This window comes from Penicillium antarcticum (genome assembly GCF_028974205.1).
Source record: "Penicillium antarcticum strain IBT 31339 chromosome Unknown utg000006l_segment0_segment0, whole genome shotgun sequence".
NCBI classification, from domain to species: Eukaryota; Fungi; Ascomycota; class Eurotiomycetes; order Eurotiales; family Aspergillaceae; genus Penicillium; species Penicillium antarcticum.
In genome coordinates this window covers 2,051,703-2,066,070 of record NW_026695304.1, presented here as the reverse complement: position 1 = coordinate 2,066,070, position 14,368 = coordinate 2,051,703, and the positions used below count along the sequence as shown (strand labels likewise).

The 14,368-nt window shown below is 51.2% G+C and overlaps 7 protein-coding genes across 7 annotated transcripts; 3 read left to right on the top strand and 4 right to left on the bottom strand.

The window, feature by feature from the left end:
• Window positions 1-559: 559 nt before the first annotated feature.
• On the bottom strand, window positions 560-1,580 carry N7508_006844 (uncharacterized protein; the record flags this gene model as incomplete). The annotated part of the gene is made up of 3 exons (XM_058464910.1): window positions 560-661; window positions 714-1,022; window positions 1,074-1,580. The coding sequence occupies 3 exons, from the start codon at window positions 1,578-1,580 to the stop codon at window positions 560-562; spliced, it is 918 nt and encodes a 305-aa protein (XP_058318763.1).
• Window positions 1,581-1,936: 356 nt separating this feature from the next.
• N7508_006843 (uncharacterized protein) lies at window positions 1,937-5,612 on the top strand (the record flags this gene model as incomplete). Its single annotated transcript, XM_058464909.1, has 3 exons — window positions 1,937-2,080; window positions 2,144-5,255; window positions 5,338-5,612. The coding sequence occupies 3 exons, from the start codon at window positions 1,937-1,939 to the stop codon at window positions 5,610-5,612; spliced, it is 3,531 nt and encodes a 1,176-aa protein (XP_058318762.1).
• A 997-nt stretch (window positions 5,613-6,609) lies between these two features.
• N7508_006842 (uncharacterized protein) lies at window positions 6,610-7,087 on the bottom strand (the record flags this gene model as incomplete). The annotated part of the gene is made up of 2 exons (XM_058464908.1): window positions 6,610-6,768; window positions 6,860-7,087. The coding sequence occupies 2 exons, from the start codon at window positions 7,085-7,087 to the stop codon at window positions 6,610-6,612; spliced, it is 387 nt and encodes a 128-aa protein (XP_058318761.1).
• A 1,146-nt stretch (window positions 7,088-8,233) lies between these two features.
• N7508_006841 (C2H2-type zinc finger protein) lies at window positions 8,234-10,081 on the top strand (the record flags this gene model as incomplete). Its single annotated transcript, XM_058464907.1, has 2 exons — window positions 8,234-9,917; window positions 9,975-10,081. 2 exons carry the CDS (start codon window positions 8,234-8,236, stop codon window positions 10,079-10,081), a joined length of 1,791 nt encoding a protein of 596 aa, XP_058318760.1.
• A 448-nt stretch (window positions 10,082-10,529) lies between these two features.
• Window positions 10,530-11,150, bottom strand: N7508_006840 (uncharacterized protein; the record flags this gene model as incomplete). Its single annotated transcript, XM_058464906.1, has 1 exon — window positions 10,530-11,150. The coding sequence occupies one exon, from the start codon at window positions 11,148-11,150 to the stop codon at window positions 10,530-10,532; it is 621 nt and encodes a 206-aa protein (XP_058318759.1).
• A 749-nt stretch (window positions 11,151-11,899) lies between these two features.
• On the top strand, window positions 11,900-13,156 carry N7508_006839 (glycoside hydrolase family 7 protein; the record flags this gene model as incomplete). The annotated part of the gene is made up of 1 exon (XM_058464905.1): window positions 11,900-13,156. The coding sequence occupies one exon, from the start codon at window positions 11,900-11,902 to the stop codon at window positions 13,154-13,156; it is 1,257 nt and encodes a 418-aa protein (XP_058318758.1).
• Window positions 13,157-13,397: 241 nt separating this feature from the next.
• On the bottom strand, window positions 13,398-14,339 carry N7508_006838 (uncharacterized protein; the record flags this gene model as incomplete). The annotated part of the gene is made up of 1 exon (XM_058464904.1): window positions 13,398-14,339. One exon carries the CDS (start codon window positions 14,337-14,339, stop codon window positions 13,398-13,400), a length of 942 nt encoding a protein of 313 aa, XP_058318757.1.
• Between the last annotated feature and the right edge of the window lie 29 nt (window positions 14,340-14,368).

Below are 14,368 nucleotides of genomic sequence, written 5' to 3'. Positions count from 1 at the left end.
ATGCAGTATACAATGCAGGGTGCTGTAGTTGTTCGATTGTATGGACACACGGTACGATAGAGCAGCTGGATACATCACCTCTCGCCCTCGTTGCACGAGATCCATGCTTCTCCTCATCTTTCGGCCTAACCAATTCGTCACTGTATCTACACTAGATCGCTCTGGCGCTCTGCAAGTGCAGCACATCCGTTGCTCACCGCCACTTGTGCGCCGGAGCAAAATGACCCAGTGCGGGGGTGTGGAGAGTCTGCGGCAACAAAGTTGGATGTCTGTTATGAGTCAGACGATGTGATATCGCACAGATGGAATGATACTTGAATCGGAGAGTAGGCCTCGAAGATGTTTTCTTCTAACAATAATCATCTGCATAGCATCCACACCCAGAAACAGAAACTTATAGAAAACAGTGAGATGAAACTACAATACAGCGACAAAAAGGGAATTGAGCGACACGGAAGCTGAAACACACATGTGACATACACCAGACCGAGAGGATACCTTCCTGGGACAACCTCTCAATTCAGACACCACACCAGCCCGACATAGATCAAAGATCAAGTTAGGATGAGTCCTCAGTCTTGGATGGAACTGGGAATCCATAGACCTCCTGGTGCTCTTTCTGGTATCGCACATAATCTTCGGCTGCCAATTTGTGGTAGGGCTATTGCGATAATTAGTTTATGCAGTCAATCACTTGTCCATTGTATCCATACCTCTTTCTCTGTCTCAGACATTGCGTTCCACTCTTTACCAATGGCGGACATTCGTTCAGGAGCATCCGTGTAATGACCGGACTTCAAACGCTCAGAGCAGTAAATGTTGTAGCTGGTGGCAGGTCTCTTGACCAGGCGCTCATCTTGGATCGTCGGCCAGCGCTTGCTGCGGGGCTTGTCTTCAATACGTAGAAGGGACGCCCGGGCGGTGTTGGCTTGTCTGATCTGAAGAGGAGTGTAGGATTTCAGCCACTCTTCAAATGCGGCTTTGTTGGCGGCTCTGTTTTCCTCGGCCTGAGCTCGGTATTTCTATAATGGGAAATTAGTACATTGAAATCAGACAGGCGTTTTGAACCATACCGCTTCATTCGGGACGGGCTTGATCATCTGGGAAGCCATCTTCAGTGCTTCCGTGGCTTTGTACTCTCCCTTGATTTCATTGATTTTATCAACGAGAGCGAGGGTGTACCAGCTTTCATTCAAACGCTTGGGAAATTCCAAGGCAGCCTCTTTCAGCTGCTTGATGTGGTCCTTGTGCGCGCGGAGCTTCTTAGCTTCTTTTTGCTTCTCGGTCATCGGCTTCTTCTTGTTCGAGCTGCTCTTAGCGGTTTTTGCGCTGTCGCTCTTTGCCTTGGTCTTCACCTTGGTCTTGGCCTTGGGGGAGGCATCTGTCGCGAACGAATTCGATTGCAAGAGCGATTGAGTGGCGGGGATATTCTGGAGCTGGGGGCGCGCCTGGCGTCCGCTGGCCGCCAGAGAAAGGTGACGAAGCTGGTTCTGCACGCCGATCAGGGCATTAGGGCGAGTGGAAGCACCGAAGTGCAGGGGTCGGAGGAGGGCACCCCGAGCTGCGGACTGCCAAGCCATAATCAATTGTCGGAGTAAACTGAGACTTGAAGTAAAAAGATAAACACAGCTGTAAATTGGAGCTGCAAGATAGAAAGCACCACAAGAGCTTCTGACGCAAGCGGAGAGGAGGGTGGACGGCGCGCCCTTCATTTGGATCTATCCGCATCGGGTTAGCTCATCACACACTCACGTGACCAGTATTCTCCACGATTGCTTCACTTCTCGGGCCACGACGTTTGATACGTTTGTTCCCACGACGTAATTTTGCCGACCTGAGAGCTTATTTTCTGCAGAGAGGCGACGCTTACTCTTTCAACGCTCGGTGCCCCGAGACTTTTTGAGCTTCAGTAACACTCACTAATCAGCCTGCAACAATGGCTCGCCACGGGGATACTCGCTCACCATCACCTGTAGGCAGCACATACTCTTCATCCAGACGCAATCGCCGTGATGATGATCGCTATGACAGGAGTCGGCGAGATGATGGACGCGGTTCTCGCAGATCCCGCAGCCCAGAGGTATGTGTGGCGAATCGCAAGATATTATCGCGGCAGACTTCTGACCATGCATGTTTGATACAGAGACGCTATCGTGAGCGCGAGCGCGCTCGTGATCGAAATGGATACAGACGCCGTGACCGCTCGCTAGACCGTCGTGACGAAGACACCTACCGACCAGGCCGCAGAGACCGATCCCGAGACCGCAGGCGCTCTAGAGACCGAAATGAAGATGTTGATCGTCGGCGAAGTCGCGATAGAGAGTTTCGGGCCAGGCGAGATGATTCGCGCGAGCGGGACCGCAGGCGGATAGATGATTCTGCTGATTTGAAACCGAAATCTAGACGGGATTCCAGTCGTGATCGTGCAACGAACCGACAGTCAACGTCCAGAACTCGAGAGCCATCCAAGCAGTCCACACCAGCTCCGGCTGCACAGACCGACGAAGCGAAAAAAGCGGAAAGGCAAGCCAGGCTAGAGGCATGGAAGCAGAAGCAGGCGGCCGAGCGCGAGCGCAAGCAACGAGAGCAGGAAGCATCAGGCCCGAAGAATATCCTGGACCAGCTTGACCGTCAACAGGGAGTTTCTTCAGCTGTGGGCTCTCCCCAGACTCCTATGACACCCGCCGAGTCCCCAGCTTCCACTGCATATCCCGGAAAGTTCGATCCCAAGGCTATCGCGAAGCCATCGACAACAAACTCCGCAACACCCGCAGTTCTTGGCACTGATGTTGCGGTGCCAACATCCAAACTGTCCGCGACAGCTAATAAACCTGCTCCTGCGCCTGCCAAGCTTTCCGGTCCTTTGAAAGCTAAGGGTAATGTTAGCGGATTTGGTTTGGGTGCCAAGCAAACCTCTGACGCCGAAAAGCCCTCTGCGCCTATCACTCTGGGCTTTGGTGAAGAAGAATCCACCCGCAAAAAGCTGGAACGATTACCGACCCCGCCTCTTGATGATTCAAAAGATACCGAGCCAGCAGCCAATGCAGACGAAGATGATGATGTTGATATGCATGACGAAGAAACGGAAGAAACTGCTGCAGCGGTAGCACGTGCCGCTGCTGAGCGACGAGAAGAGCGTCTTCAGAATACCTCAAATGGAGATGTCCAAATGGAGGACTCGACAAATGGACACGCCGATTCTACCCCTATGGAGGTCGACGAAGCTGATGAAGTTGACCCTCTGGATGCTTTCATGTCAGAGCTCCAAGACACCGCGCCACCAAAGAAGACATCGGGTGCCAAATTCGGGAAGAAAAAGGAGTCACAGCAACCTGAGGCGATGTTCGGAGACGACGAGGATGTGGATGCCACCGCAGTCGGTGCTGATGATGCTGCCGATGACCTCCTCGCCATAGCAAAGAAGAGAAAGAAGCGGGAGCTCCCCACCATTGACCATTCCAAGCTTGAGTATGAGCCATTCCGCAAGAACTTTTACACTGAGCCTTCCGACCTTGCTGGTCTGAGCGAGGCGGAGGTTGCAAACTTGCGTCTGGAATTGGATGGCATCAAGATCCGTGGTTCTGATGTCCCAACGCCTGTTCAGAAGTGGTCTCAATGCGGACTGGGTGTGCAGACCTTGGACGTTGTCTCCAAGCTTGGCTACGAGAGCCTCACCTCCATCCAAGCCCAGGCAATCCCGGCAATCATGTCAGGTCGCAATACCATCGGTGTGGCCAAGACTGGCTCCGGAAAGACAGCTGCTTTCTTGATTCCAATGTTCCGACACATCAAAGACCAACGGCCCTTGGCTCCCATGGAAGGCCCCATCGGGTTAATCATGACTCCTACCCGTGAGTTAGCCGTTCAGATCCACAAGGACTGCAAGCCTTACTTGAAGGCCTTGAATCTTCGGGCAGTTTGTGCGTATGGTGGAGCTCCCATTAAGGACCAGATTTCCGACTTGAAGCGAGGAGCTGAAATTGTTGTTTGCACACCCGGTCGCGTCCTTGATCTGCTAGCTGCAAACTCAGGTCGCGTCCTCAACTTGACCCGGGTCACATATGTCGTCCTGGATGAGGCAGACCGCATGTTCGATATGGGTTTCGAACCACAGGTCATGAAGATTGTGAACCGCATCCGACCTGATCGCCAGACTGTGCTGTTCTCGGCTACCTTCCCCAGGAGCATGGAATCCTTGGCCAGAAAAGCGTTGCACAATCCTATCGAGATTACCGTTGGTGGTCGAAGTGTCGTAGCGTCCGAGATCACCCAAATCGTCGAGGTCCGCAATGAAGAGAAGAAGTTTGTCCGCTTGCTGGAGCTTCTGGGTAACTTGTACTCTGATGATGAAAACGAGGATGTCCGCTCTTTGATCTTCGTGGAACGTCAGGAGTCTGCCGATTCTTTGCTCCAAGAGCTGATGCGCAAGGGCTACCCGTGTATGTCGATCCACGGTGGAAAGGACCAGATTGATCGTGACTCCACCATTGAAGATTTCAAGGCGGGTATTTTCCCTGTCCTGATTGCCACGTCTGTCGCTGCTCGTGGTTTGGATGTCAAGCAACTGAAACTGGTCGTCAACTATGATGCTCCTAACCACATGGAGGACTATGTTCACCGTGTTGGTCGAACCGGTCGAGCTGGAAACACTGGAACTGCAGTGACCTTTATCACGGAAGAGCAGGACCGGTACGCAGTAGACATCGCAAAGGCTTTGAAACAAAGTGGACAAGAGGTGCCCGAGCCAGTCAAAAAGCTAGTTGACGGATTCCACGAGAAAGTCAGGGCTGGAAAGGAGCACAAAGCCGGAAACAACGCTGGCTTCGGTGGTAAGGGTCTGGACCGACTTGATGAAGAGCGTGAATCTGCCCGTATGCGCGAGCGGCGTACGTACAAGACCGGCGATAACGACGACGAAGAAGAAGAAGAGAGTGAGGAAGATGAAGAGAAGAAGGAGGACCGCTTCAACAAGGCCCTGTCTGCTGTCCAATCCGCCAACGCACCCGCCGCGCCGTCGGCGTCTCTACCGGGTGTTCCAAAGGGCATTGACCTGGACGGCAAGATTACAGTCCATAGGACCGAAAAGGATCCCGCCGGTGGACCCAAGAATGCGCTGGACAAGGTTGGCTCCGCTGTCGCAAGTATCAACGCACGTCTCAGCCGTGCCGGCGTGATGAGGTCAGGTGTCCCCATCGACAACCGTGGACCTGACGCCGGCGCCTTCCACGCGACAATGGAGATCAACGATTTCCCTCGTAAGCTCTCCCCCTCCTCCCCCTTCTGTCTCAATTACATTGAGAACAATGAGAATAATTCTAATCGTTTTATTTCACACAGAGAAAGCACGTTGGGCCGTTACCAACCGCACGAACGTCGCCAAGATCCTGGAATCCTCTGGTACATCTATCACAACAAAGGGCAACTTTTATGCAAATGGCAAGGAACCCGCTGCCGGCGAGCTTCCCAAGCTGTACATTCTTGTGGAGGGCGAGACCGAAATCTCCGTGACTAATGCTATGCGTGAGTTGATGCGCCTGCTGAAGGAGGGTACGATTGCGGCTGCGGACAGCGAGGCGCGCGCTCCTGTTGGTGGCCGTTACAATGTGCTTTAGTTCGTTTTCGTGGTGACATGGTGAGCGGATTTGTGTTTTCATATCTGGTTGTACAATACCCTCAGTCATCTAGCTCGCGTCAATTCCCGGGCTATTGAATTTATCATGTTGATGTGTTCATGATGATGGTCTTTTGTTTTACGTAGAAGTTACCGTAGATTGTATTTCGTATTACTAGGTCTGAGGCTCGGGGCGCATCAAAGGTGTACAAGGAGTAGAGGGTGTTTGAGATACGAAGTGGTAGCAAGAATAAATAAGATCTGTAGCAGTGTAGTAAGATGGCATTGAAGTGAAGAATGATCAACACTCAACCACCTGTGCAGGAAAGAGAGTCCGGGCCAGGGATGGCTTGGGATGACCAAGGGCGACGACGGAGGATGGCGCCAGCAGTGTACAGGGCGACAGCAAGATGGGGGACCAGGACACGGACTGACGGACACAATACGGGGTAAGATGTCCAGGGTTTCGCCAGGGTAGGTGAATCTTACAAGCAGTACAAGTACACCATAACTTCGAGAACCCTCAGACTAACTACGGTTTGATTACATTCTCTTCTCCAAGCTCGAGCCACTGGCCCTAAGGTTGATGAAAAGAAAATGGTTCCACGAATGGAGAGTGCCAAAGAATACGCCTGTCAATGACCCGAAAGCCATTGAACAGACTGTTCCGCCGCGCTGTGCAATGCAGGGACCAGACTGTGGTGAGCCGCCTTGATGATCGCAGCCACCCAAACAAGGTAAGTATGAAAGAGAAAGAAGAAAAGAGGAAGAGGAACGGGCAGAGCCAAGTATTTATAGCCGGCCAGCTGAGCAGCTGATCACATGATGTCACATGGACATAAGACAAACATCATTGCAAACATACCAACAGCTGCAGGATACACGCTTTAACGTACAAAATAAGAAATTATCACTTCAATCAAGGAGCTCAGATGCATCAGATCACCCCTTGCAGCCACCCCTTGATCTAAACTGTAGAGCCTATCACATCTCTTCAATCATTCCCACCTCCTAGCAGCCTCGGCTCCATCGGCATCGCGCGCTGCCCTCTCAGTCCGACTAACCTGATCCAATGTCTGCGCATGCGTCTGTGCCTTCTGTGCGGCTAATTTCGAGCCTAGTTTACCTTTACCGGTGCCGGTACTGTCGGCGCGTTTCTATATATCGGATGCACTAGTCAGCCAGCGGATCCGACTCCACATTGAAAGCATGCCCATTGGATAGCTTGCATGCGGGCTGGTTACATACCTGTGCAGCAATTGCTGCATTGGCACGTGCCTCATCACTTGGGGCTTCGCTACCACCAGCGTTGGTCTCGCCGAGGGTGCGGCCGGGTGTTGCTTTCCAATTTGTCTTGGCTGGAAGCGGGGCACGGGGTGATGGGTTCTGGTCTGCGGGGTTTGTGCCAACCGTGCGGCCTGGCTGGGTGAAGGGGTCATTGTCCTTGTTGGAGCTGCGGGAGCAGATGTTTCCCATTGTCGTTGTACAGTGGGTTGGAGAGAGGGGAGTGGAGAGGATGCGATCGGAGGATTTGAGATGTTGGTGTTGGCTTTGCCGTTGGTGCAAGCTTGGTGCAAGCTTGGTAGTATGCTTTGGGCTTAATTTGGACCATGAGATATGAATGCAAGAGCCAGTATAGTGCAATGCTATTGAATGGCAATGACTATGCTGTGAAGTGGGTTGGATGAAGGGAGCATTGCGATAAGATAGTCGATCCGGGGCAAAGGCGGTGAGCTCTGTTGATAGTGATGTCAGCAATTCAGTCTGAAGATTGCCCAGGTACCCTTAGTGATTCTGGGTGTATTGCTCAGCGACTTCCAACGAGACATTCCCATCACTGACTGTATATAATGTGCACTCAACTTAGGGTTCAGGACACCATGTGGAGGGGCGGGCAAAAGGGGCAGAATGAGTCAGCAGCGCTGAGTGGACCAGCCCTGAAGCCCTGGGATATGTCTCCCGCGGGGAAGAATTTTCATCGGAATGCTGGGGAGTACTACAGGTACTTACTCTGTCGATTTACGAGTCTTGACTCTGCCGTGCGACTACGCCATGTGTACATGAACACTCCGCTTGCCAACAGGGCTAACACGATTCGCCCGAAAATCATGACGCCTAACCCCCAAGGTCCCCATCCTCTCCATCGTCCCGAAGGTACTCACTGCACCGGGGGGCAGTATCAGGTTCCCCCCTAATCTCATCTTTTCGCCTTCACGCATCTCCCAAGGTCCTCTTCTTTCCTGCACGTCCGCGAAATCTCCGATTGAGTCGGTTAATCATAACCGGCAGCGCATCCAGACCCGAACGTCCAAGCACATGACACAACTGTGAGACCGTATTTTGTGTGAGGGGATCATCCGGCACTATTGAGACCTACTGTTGGGAGATTAGACACTGTGGACTTTCTGGGTGGCGTTTCGACTCTGCCGGTTGCGTGATTTTGCAGGTTGGATATTGTACCTGGACATTACCTGGTAGCCCACTTGCGGTCGCACCCCCCTCGGTTTTTCACTTGCTTTCCTTGATATCGTTCGCTGCAATTTGATATCGGCATACTGTCCCTGGCAACCCCTCTCAGTTTTGGCCCGACACCCTTCCTCTACCTAAAGTGAACCGTGCACCATGGCGTCTCAACCCCAAGGCGATTTTTGCCTTGAATGCAACTGGGAAGCTTTTCATCTTGATGGAAAGGAAACGGGAGATCCTTCGGTCAACCATTCCCAACATCATTGGAACTGCTCAAGTCATGGGCATCAGGCGGCGCTTCCTCATTGCGAAGTGGACGAGGCCTGTTGTGATGTAGATGACTGCGCGCTAGACTGTGGGTCAATGTGTGACGGCTTTGTGGCCTGCGGTCCTTCTACTGTCTGCTCAGTCACAAACTGCGAGGATGACAACTGTGATGACAACGACTGCGAAGACCATTGCGAAGATAATCACTGTGACGATAACCACTGCGAGGATCTCTGTGAAGCTGATCACTGTGAAGAAATCAACTGTGATACCACACACTGTGACAGCGTTGATCCTCTTTGCTTCGAGGATCACTGCTGCGACGGCACCGAGAATCAAGACTGTTCATTTGATACACTTTTTGGACTCAACACTCCGCTGTCGCTAGACACAGGGGTATTTCCACCGACAACCATGGGACACCATCTTGGCCATGGCGCTAAAGCCCTTGAGCATCCTCTCCCTGGAACCATCGATCCAAGCCAACAACATAACTTCCTACACTCCTACCAGACACACGCTAGCAACTGCGATCAGAATGTTCCCAACCACTTTGAGTGTCATGACTTCCAGAAGGACTTGCAGGGGATGTTCGTGGCGCCTCCTTTGCCGACGCAGACTGAGGTCAACCCGGCGGAGGTATTCCACATGCTTGGAATGTGTTCAGACTTTTCTATATGCCAGGACCAACACACTGCATCTCAGAATGAAGTGTCACCAGTGTTACCATTTGATAAACCTAAAACCGACCTGACGGATGCATTCAATTGCTTCCACCCCGAACACCATCATGTTCACGGCCACTTCAAGAACCCCAATGACCTCAACCTGATCACCTCAAAAGGACCTCGGCGAAGCCACCATCGCTGCCGAGCCCATCACCATGCTCACTCTCACCCATACTCACCATACTCACGGCAATCTCGTTCGAGTTTCAGCTCTCACCTCCTTTCTAGTCCAGGGGAGACTCCGCCACCGCTCGAGGGTGGTGCCTCATCTGTGCTGACTACTCCGGATTTCTCTGAGGAAAATGATTTGCATATTTGCAAATGGTCAACAAAGATCCATGGAATTAAAGCCGCATGTGGTGCTACCTTTGCCGATGCCGGTGCTCTTCAAGAGCATCTTGTCACCAGCCACATGAGCACTGTGAATGGCGCCAAGGGAAATGGATACTACTGTTGTTGGGAAGGGTGTCATCGCCCGGATGAGCCCTTCTCACAAAAGTCCAAGCTTCAGGGTCACTTTCTTACACATAGTAACTACAAGAACTTCTCCTGTTCAGTATGTGGAAAGGCATTTGCTCGACAAGCGACATTGGACCGACACGAGCGCAGCCACCGTGGTGATAAGCCGTATGTTTGCAAGCATTGTGGTAAATCGTTCACGGACAGCAGCGAGTTGAAAACCCACTCCCGCACCCACACTGGCGAAAAGCCATTCAAATGCACCTGGCCAGGATGTAACTTTACCACTGGCGACTCTTCAAATATGTCTAGTCACAGACTGACCCACGGAGAACGACGACACAAATGTCAATTCCCCGGATGCACGAAGAGCTTTACTCGACCTGGTAAGCCCACCATCCGTCCCATCTTTCTCCTATACCTCTGCTGACTGTATCCCCTAGACCAACTTAAGCGTCACCAGAGGACCACCCACAAAACAGAGTCCTGTTCTACCCTTCCTTCACCGAGTTCCGATCACTTCACCTTGACCCCCTTCACCCTCGTCTAATGAACCACACCTATCGAAGATCTTACTGTATACGACTGTCATGCTTTACGACCCAACGGATATGCCGCTACTAGCGGCCGGGCGTACTATGGCTGGAAAACACCCGAGTGTCTGGCGTTTTGACGTTTCGAAGACCACAAAAGAAAGTTGATACCACCTGTGCTGAATGAAGCCAGGATCGTTTGCGCTTAATTAAGAGGTTATACCGGTTGCCTGGTTTCGCACTGGTCAGCCGTCTAACGATATTTACTTCTGTTTTGATACATATTACAATGAGTCGCATCGGGTCTGGAACCCGTAATCGGGCAATTTTGTTCGACCTTACAATTGAATCTTCGTATCCTGCTATGATATCTACCAATTGCATATACCACATCTCAAGAAACAACCGTGATCATAAAATACACACTGTAAATCCTATGTAAAACACACCTTCCAAAATAGAGATCTATTCCTCATGAGCCCTCTCCTCCAACAGCTCAACAGCATTCTTCAACTCCCGAATCCGCTGCCCAACCCGTCTCCGCACCTCATCCTTAACACCGCGAGGCACCTCGGCAGGGTTATAATTAGTCTCAATAATAGTCCCATCGCCATCATCCTCCGCAGCGTCAGCTCCATTTCCATTGCCATTCTCACTCTCAACCTCCCCCGGGCGCGCAGTGTACAAATGGTAAACAGCAGACAACTGGTTCAGCGCATCACGCGCAGACTCCCGGTCCGAAGCTGCGTAGATTGTCCCGGTGTCTGTGCTCTCGGTTGCAATTTCGAATTCGTCTTTGGCTATTTCGTAGAGTTCTTGCAATTCTTCGATTAGAAGGTCTGCTTCGGCTTTGCCGGTTGAGCCTTTAAGGTCTGTGTAGCTTCGGATTATTGTTTGCGGGATAAGAGATGGGGCGGATGTTGCTTTAGTTGCTGGGCGGACTTTGGTGGTGGTACTTGTAAGGCTGTGAAGTGTGCGAGCTGCGAGCTGCGAGGGCCGGATGGCGTGGTGTGGTCGTAGGCTTTGGGTACCTAGACGGAGGAGGGGGGTGCCCCGCGTTGGGTGGATGTATGCCATGCCGGACATTTTGGAGTTTAGGGAGATGATGGAAATTTTAAAATGCAATTCGAAGTTGGAGGAGTATAGGGAGACTGGGGAGCTCCGGAGGTCGTATTGAGGCTCGGGAATGACGTAGCCAGATTATCGGCGTCACGTGTTGATAACCATGTTGGTGTGCTGAAGTATACAGTTGAAGATACCAAGACTTAGCTATAATCGCGTTTAATATAGACTATGTTGATCTTTAATGTACTATAATTGCAGCAAATACTACTGATTTGACTATAGCAAGTTGGCAATATTGTTTCAGTGCACGAGATCCAACATAACTGCTGTCGTCATCAAGGGGATTCAGATCAGCATATTTGTCTGAGATTGATATGCGAGGGAGAAGCGAAAGCTAAACCATATCTTCGGCTTCTATCCTTCAGGCCGTATTCAAATAAGTATAGTCATCCATGGCACGTTTCACAAAGATTGCCCAGATCTATACAGGGATCTCGATTGGTGGAAACAGAACTATATTTACATGGCGGCTAAATGCAGGTGCTGACGATGCGGGGAGAACATGGCTGCCTTTCCATTCTTGGAAGTTTCCCCTGAACTTGAAGAGATTCCCCTGTCACTGCGATCGGACCGCCGGGCCGGACATTCTGTACAATCCATGTAAACAGCAGAAGATTCAGAGGAATACATTCTTCACGTCGCTAGCATGATTGGTATAAATACCACTGATTCCTGCTGTAATAATAAGTAAACATATCCAATAATCTAAAATGACACGAATCTATCTTACCACGATATTGGCTCTTCTGCCACTGGTCAATTCACAACAAATTGGACTCCCTGACCTCCACCCAAAACTAGAGACATGGAAGTGCACAACTAAACACGGCTGCACCAAGCAACAAACATCAGTCGTCTTAGATGCACTTTCCCACCCACTCCACGAAGTAGGAAACCAAACTGTTTCCTGCGGAGACTGGTCAAATGGACTGAACACCGACCTCTGTGCAACAGAAGCGGAATGCGCCGAGAACTGCATTCTCGATGGAGTCAACTACGCAGCACATGGCGTAGCAACTAAAGGCGATTCCCTGAAACTCCATCAATATATGAAAGTGGACGGAACATACTCATCCGTTACTCCACGCGTCTATCTCCTCAACGAAGACGGAAAGAACTATGATATGCTCCAACTCCTCAACCAGGAAATCAGTTTCGATGTGGACGTCTCAACTCTCGTCTGCGGTATGAATGGTGCGTTGTATCTCGCCGAGATGTTAACAACCGGCGGACGAAACGAGCTCAATCCGGCTGGCGCGCAATACGGAACTGGGTACTGCGATGCGCAGTGTCCAGTTCTTCCATGGGTAAATGGCGTCGCAAATTTTGAGTCTACCGGCGCTTGTTGTAACGAGATGGATCTTTGGGAGGCGAATGCAGTTTCCACGGGGTATACACCCCACGCGTGCAATATCACGCAGGTGTATGAATGTTCTGGAGATCTCTGTGGGAGTGGTGGTGTTTGTGATAAGTCGGGCTGCGGGTTTAACCCTTATGCGCTGGGTGATCATGAATATTATGGGTATAAAGGAGTTGTTGATACGAAGAAGCCGTTCACTGTTGTGACGCAGTTTTTAACCGAGGATAATACCGCTCAGGGGGCGTTGAAGGAGATTCGTCGATTATATGTGCAAAAAGGCAAGGTGATTCAGAATGCTGTGACAGAAGTGTCTGGTAACAAGGTTGATTCTATCACCGAAGAGTACTGCTCACATTCTGCTAGCTACTTTGAGCAGATGGGAGGGTTGACGCAGATGGGCAAGGCGCTTGGTCGAGGAATGGTTTTGGTTTTCAGCATTTGGAATGACTCGGGTGCTTTCATGAACTGGCTTGATAGCGGTGATGCAGGGCCTTGCAATAGCACCGAGGGAAATCCGGAACTGATTCTTACGCAGCATCCTGAGACATCTGTTACTTTTTCCAATATCAAATGGGGAGACATAGGGTCTACTTTCAAGGGAAGGTAATATCCCAATAAATCAAGTGCTATTCTGCGTGTCAACCTCTAACTAGTATTCATCAATTTTCACTTCATCGTATCAAATTCAAAAGCCACAAAGACAAAGTCATTAATGAGTGTATGCAGTTCGTGTCATCATGCAATCATGCGTTACCAACAAATAAACAAATCTTCCTTTTCAATATCAATTTCCTCTTAAGAGACATCCAAGCTTCATATCCTTGAGGTAGATCTGTGCCAGAGAGCATTCACTCCTGCTGACCAGTGATGGCCTTGATGGCCTTGTCCTGGTTCTGGTCCTGGGGGTTGGCAGGGTAGTTCTGGTAGGAACCATAGTTCTTGTAGTTGCCATAGCTCTGGTAGCGGTTGTTCTGGGCGCTAGGTGTGATCTGGGCGCCGCCCACGGAATTCCAGTTGTTGGCAGCACTGGGAATGTCACGGGGGAAGATGGGGGTAGGAGTGAGCAAGTGGGAAGCGACGCGCGAGGCACGGTCCCAGTTCTCGCGGTACCAGTAGTCATCATCGCGGTTGTAGTCGTCGTTGCGATTGTAGTCGTTGTTGCGGTTGTAGTCATTATTGCGGTTGTAGTCGCCGTTGCGGTAGTGATAATCGTTGTTGTAGTCACCGTTGTTGTAGTTCTCACCATCCTGGCGCCAGCTGCGACGGTGTGGAGTATGAGTAGTCAAATCACCCATGGGGCTAACCTTGGTCTCAAGTCCAGGGTGGTTCAGACGGCCAGCCTCAGCGCCAAAGGGAGTAATCTGTCCGGGGATGATGTCGCGCTTCTGGTTTGCGTGCCACTGGCCGTTGGCGTCGGTCCAACCGCCCTGGTTGTTCTGGTTGTTGGCGTGCCATTGACCGTTGGAGTCTGTCCAACCATTTTGGTTTTGGTTGTTGTTTGCGTGCCAGTGACCATTGGCATCAGTCCAGCCACCCTGGTTGTTCTGGTTGTTGTCGCGCCACTGGCCATTGCGGTCAACGTAGCCGTTCTGGTTGACTTGACCGTTGTTGTTGTAGCGGTTATCGCCGTTGTTGGGGATGAACTGACCGCTCTGGTCATAGTGACCCTTGCGGTACTGTCCACTGGGATCCCACTGACCAGCTTGGTCGTTAGGGTCCACTGGGAGGGCGAGAGCTGCCAGAGGGGAGACAGCCAAAAGAAGAAGGCCGTGGATCATAGAGTAGCGCATTTTGGTGAATGGAGATTCCAATAAATTCT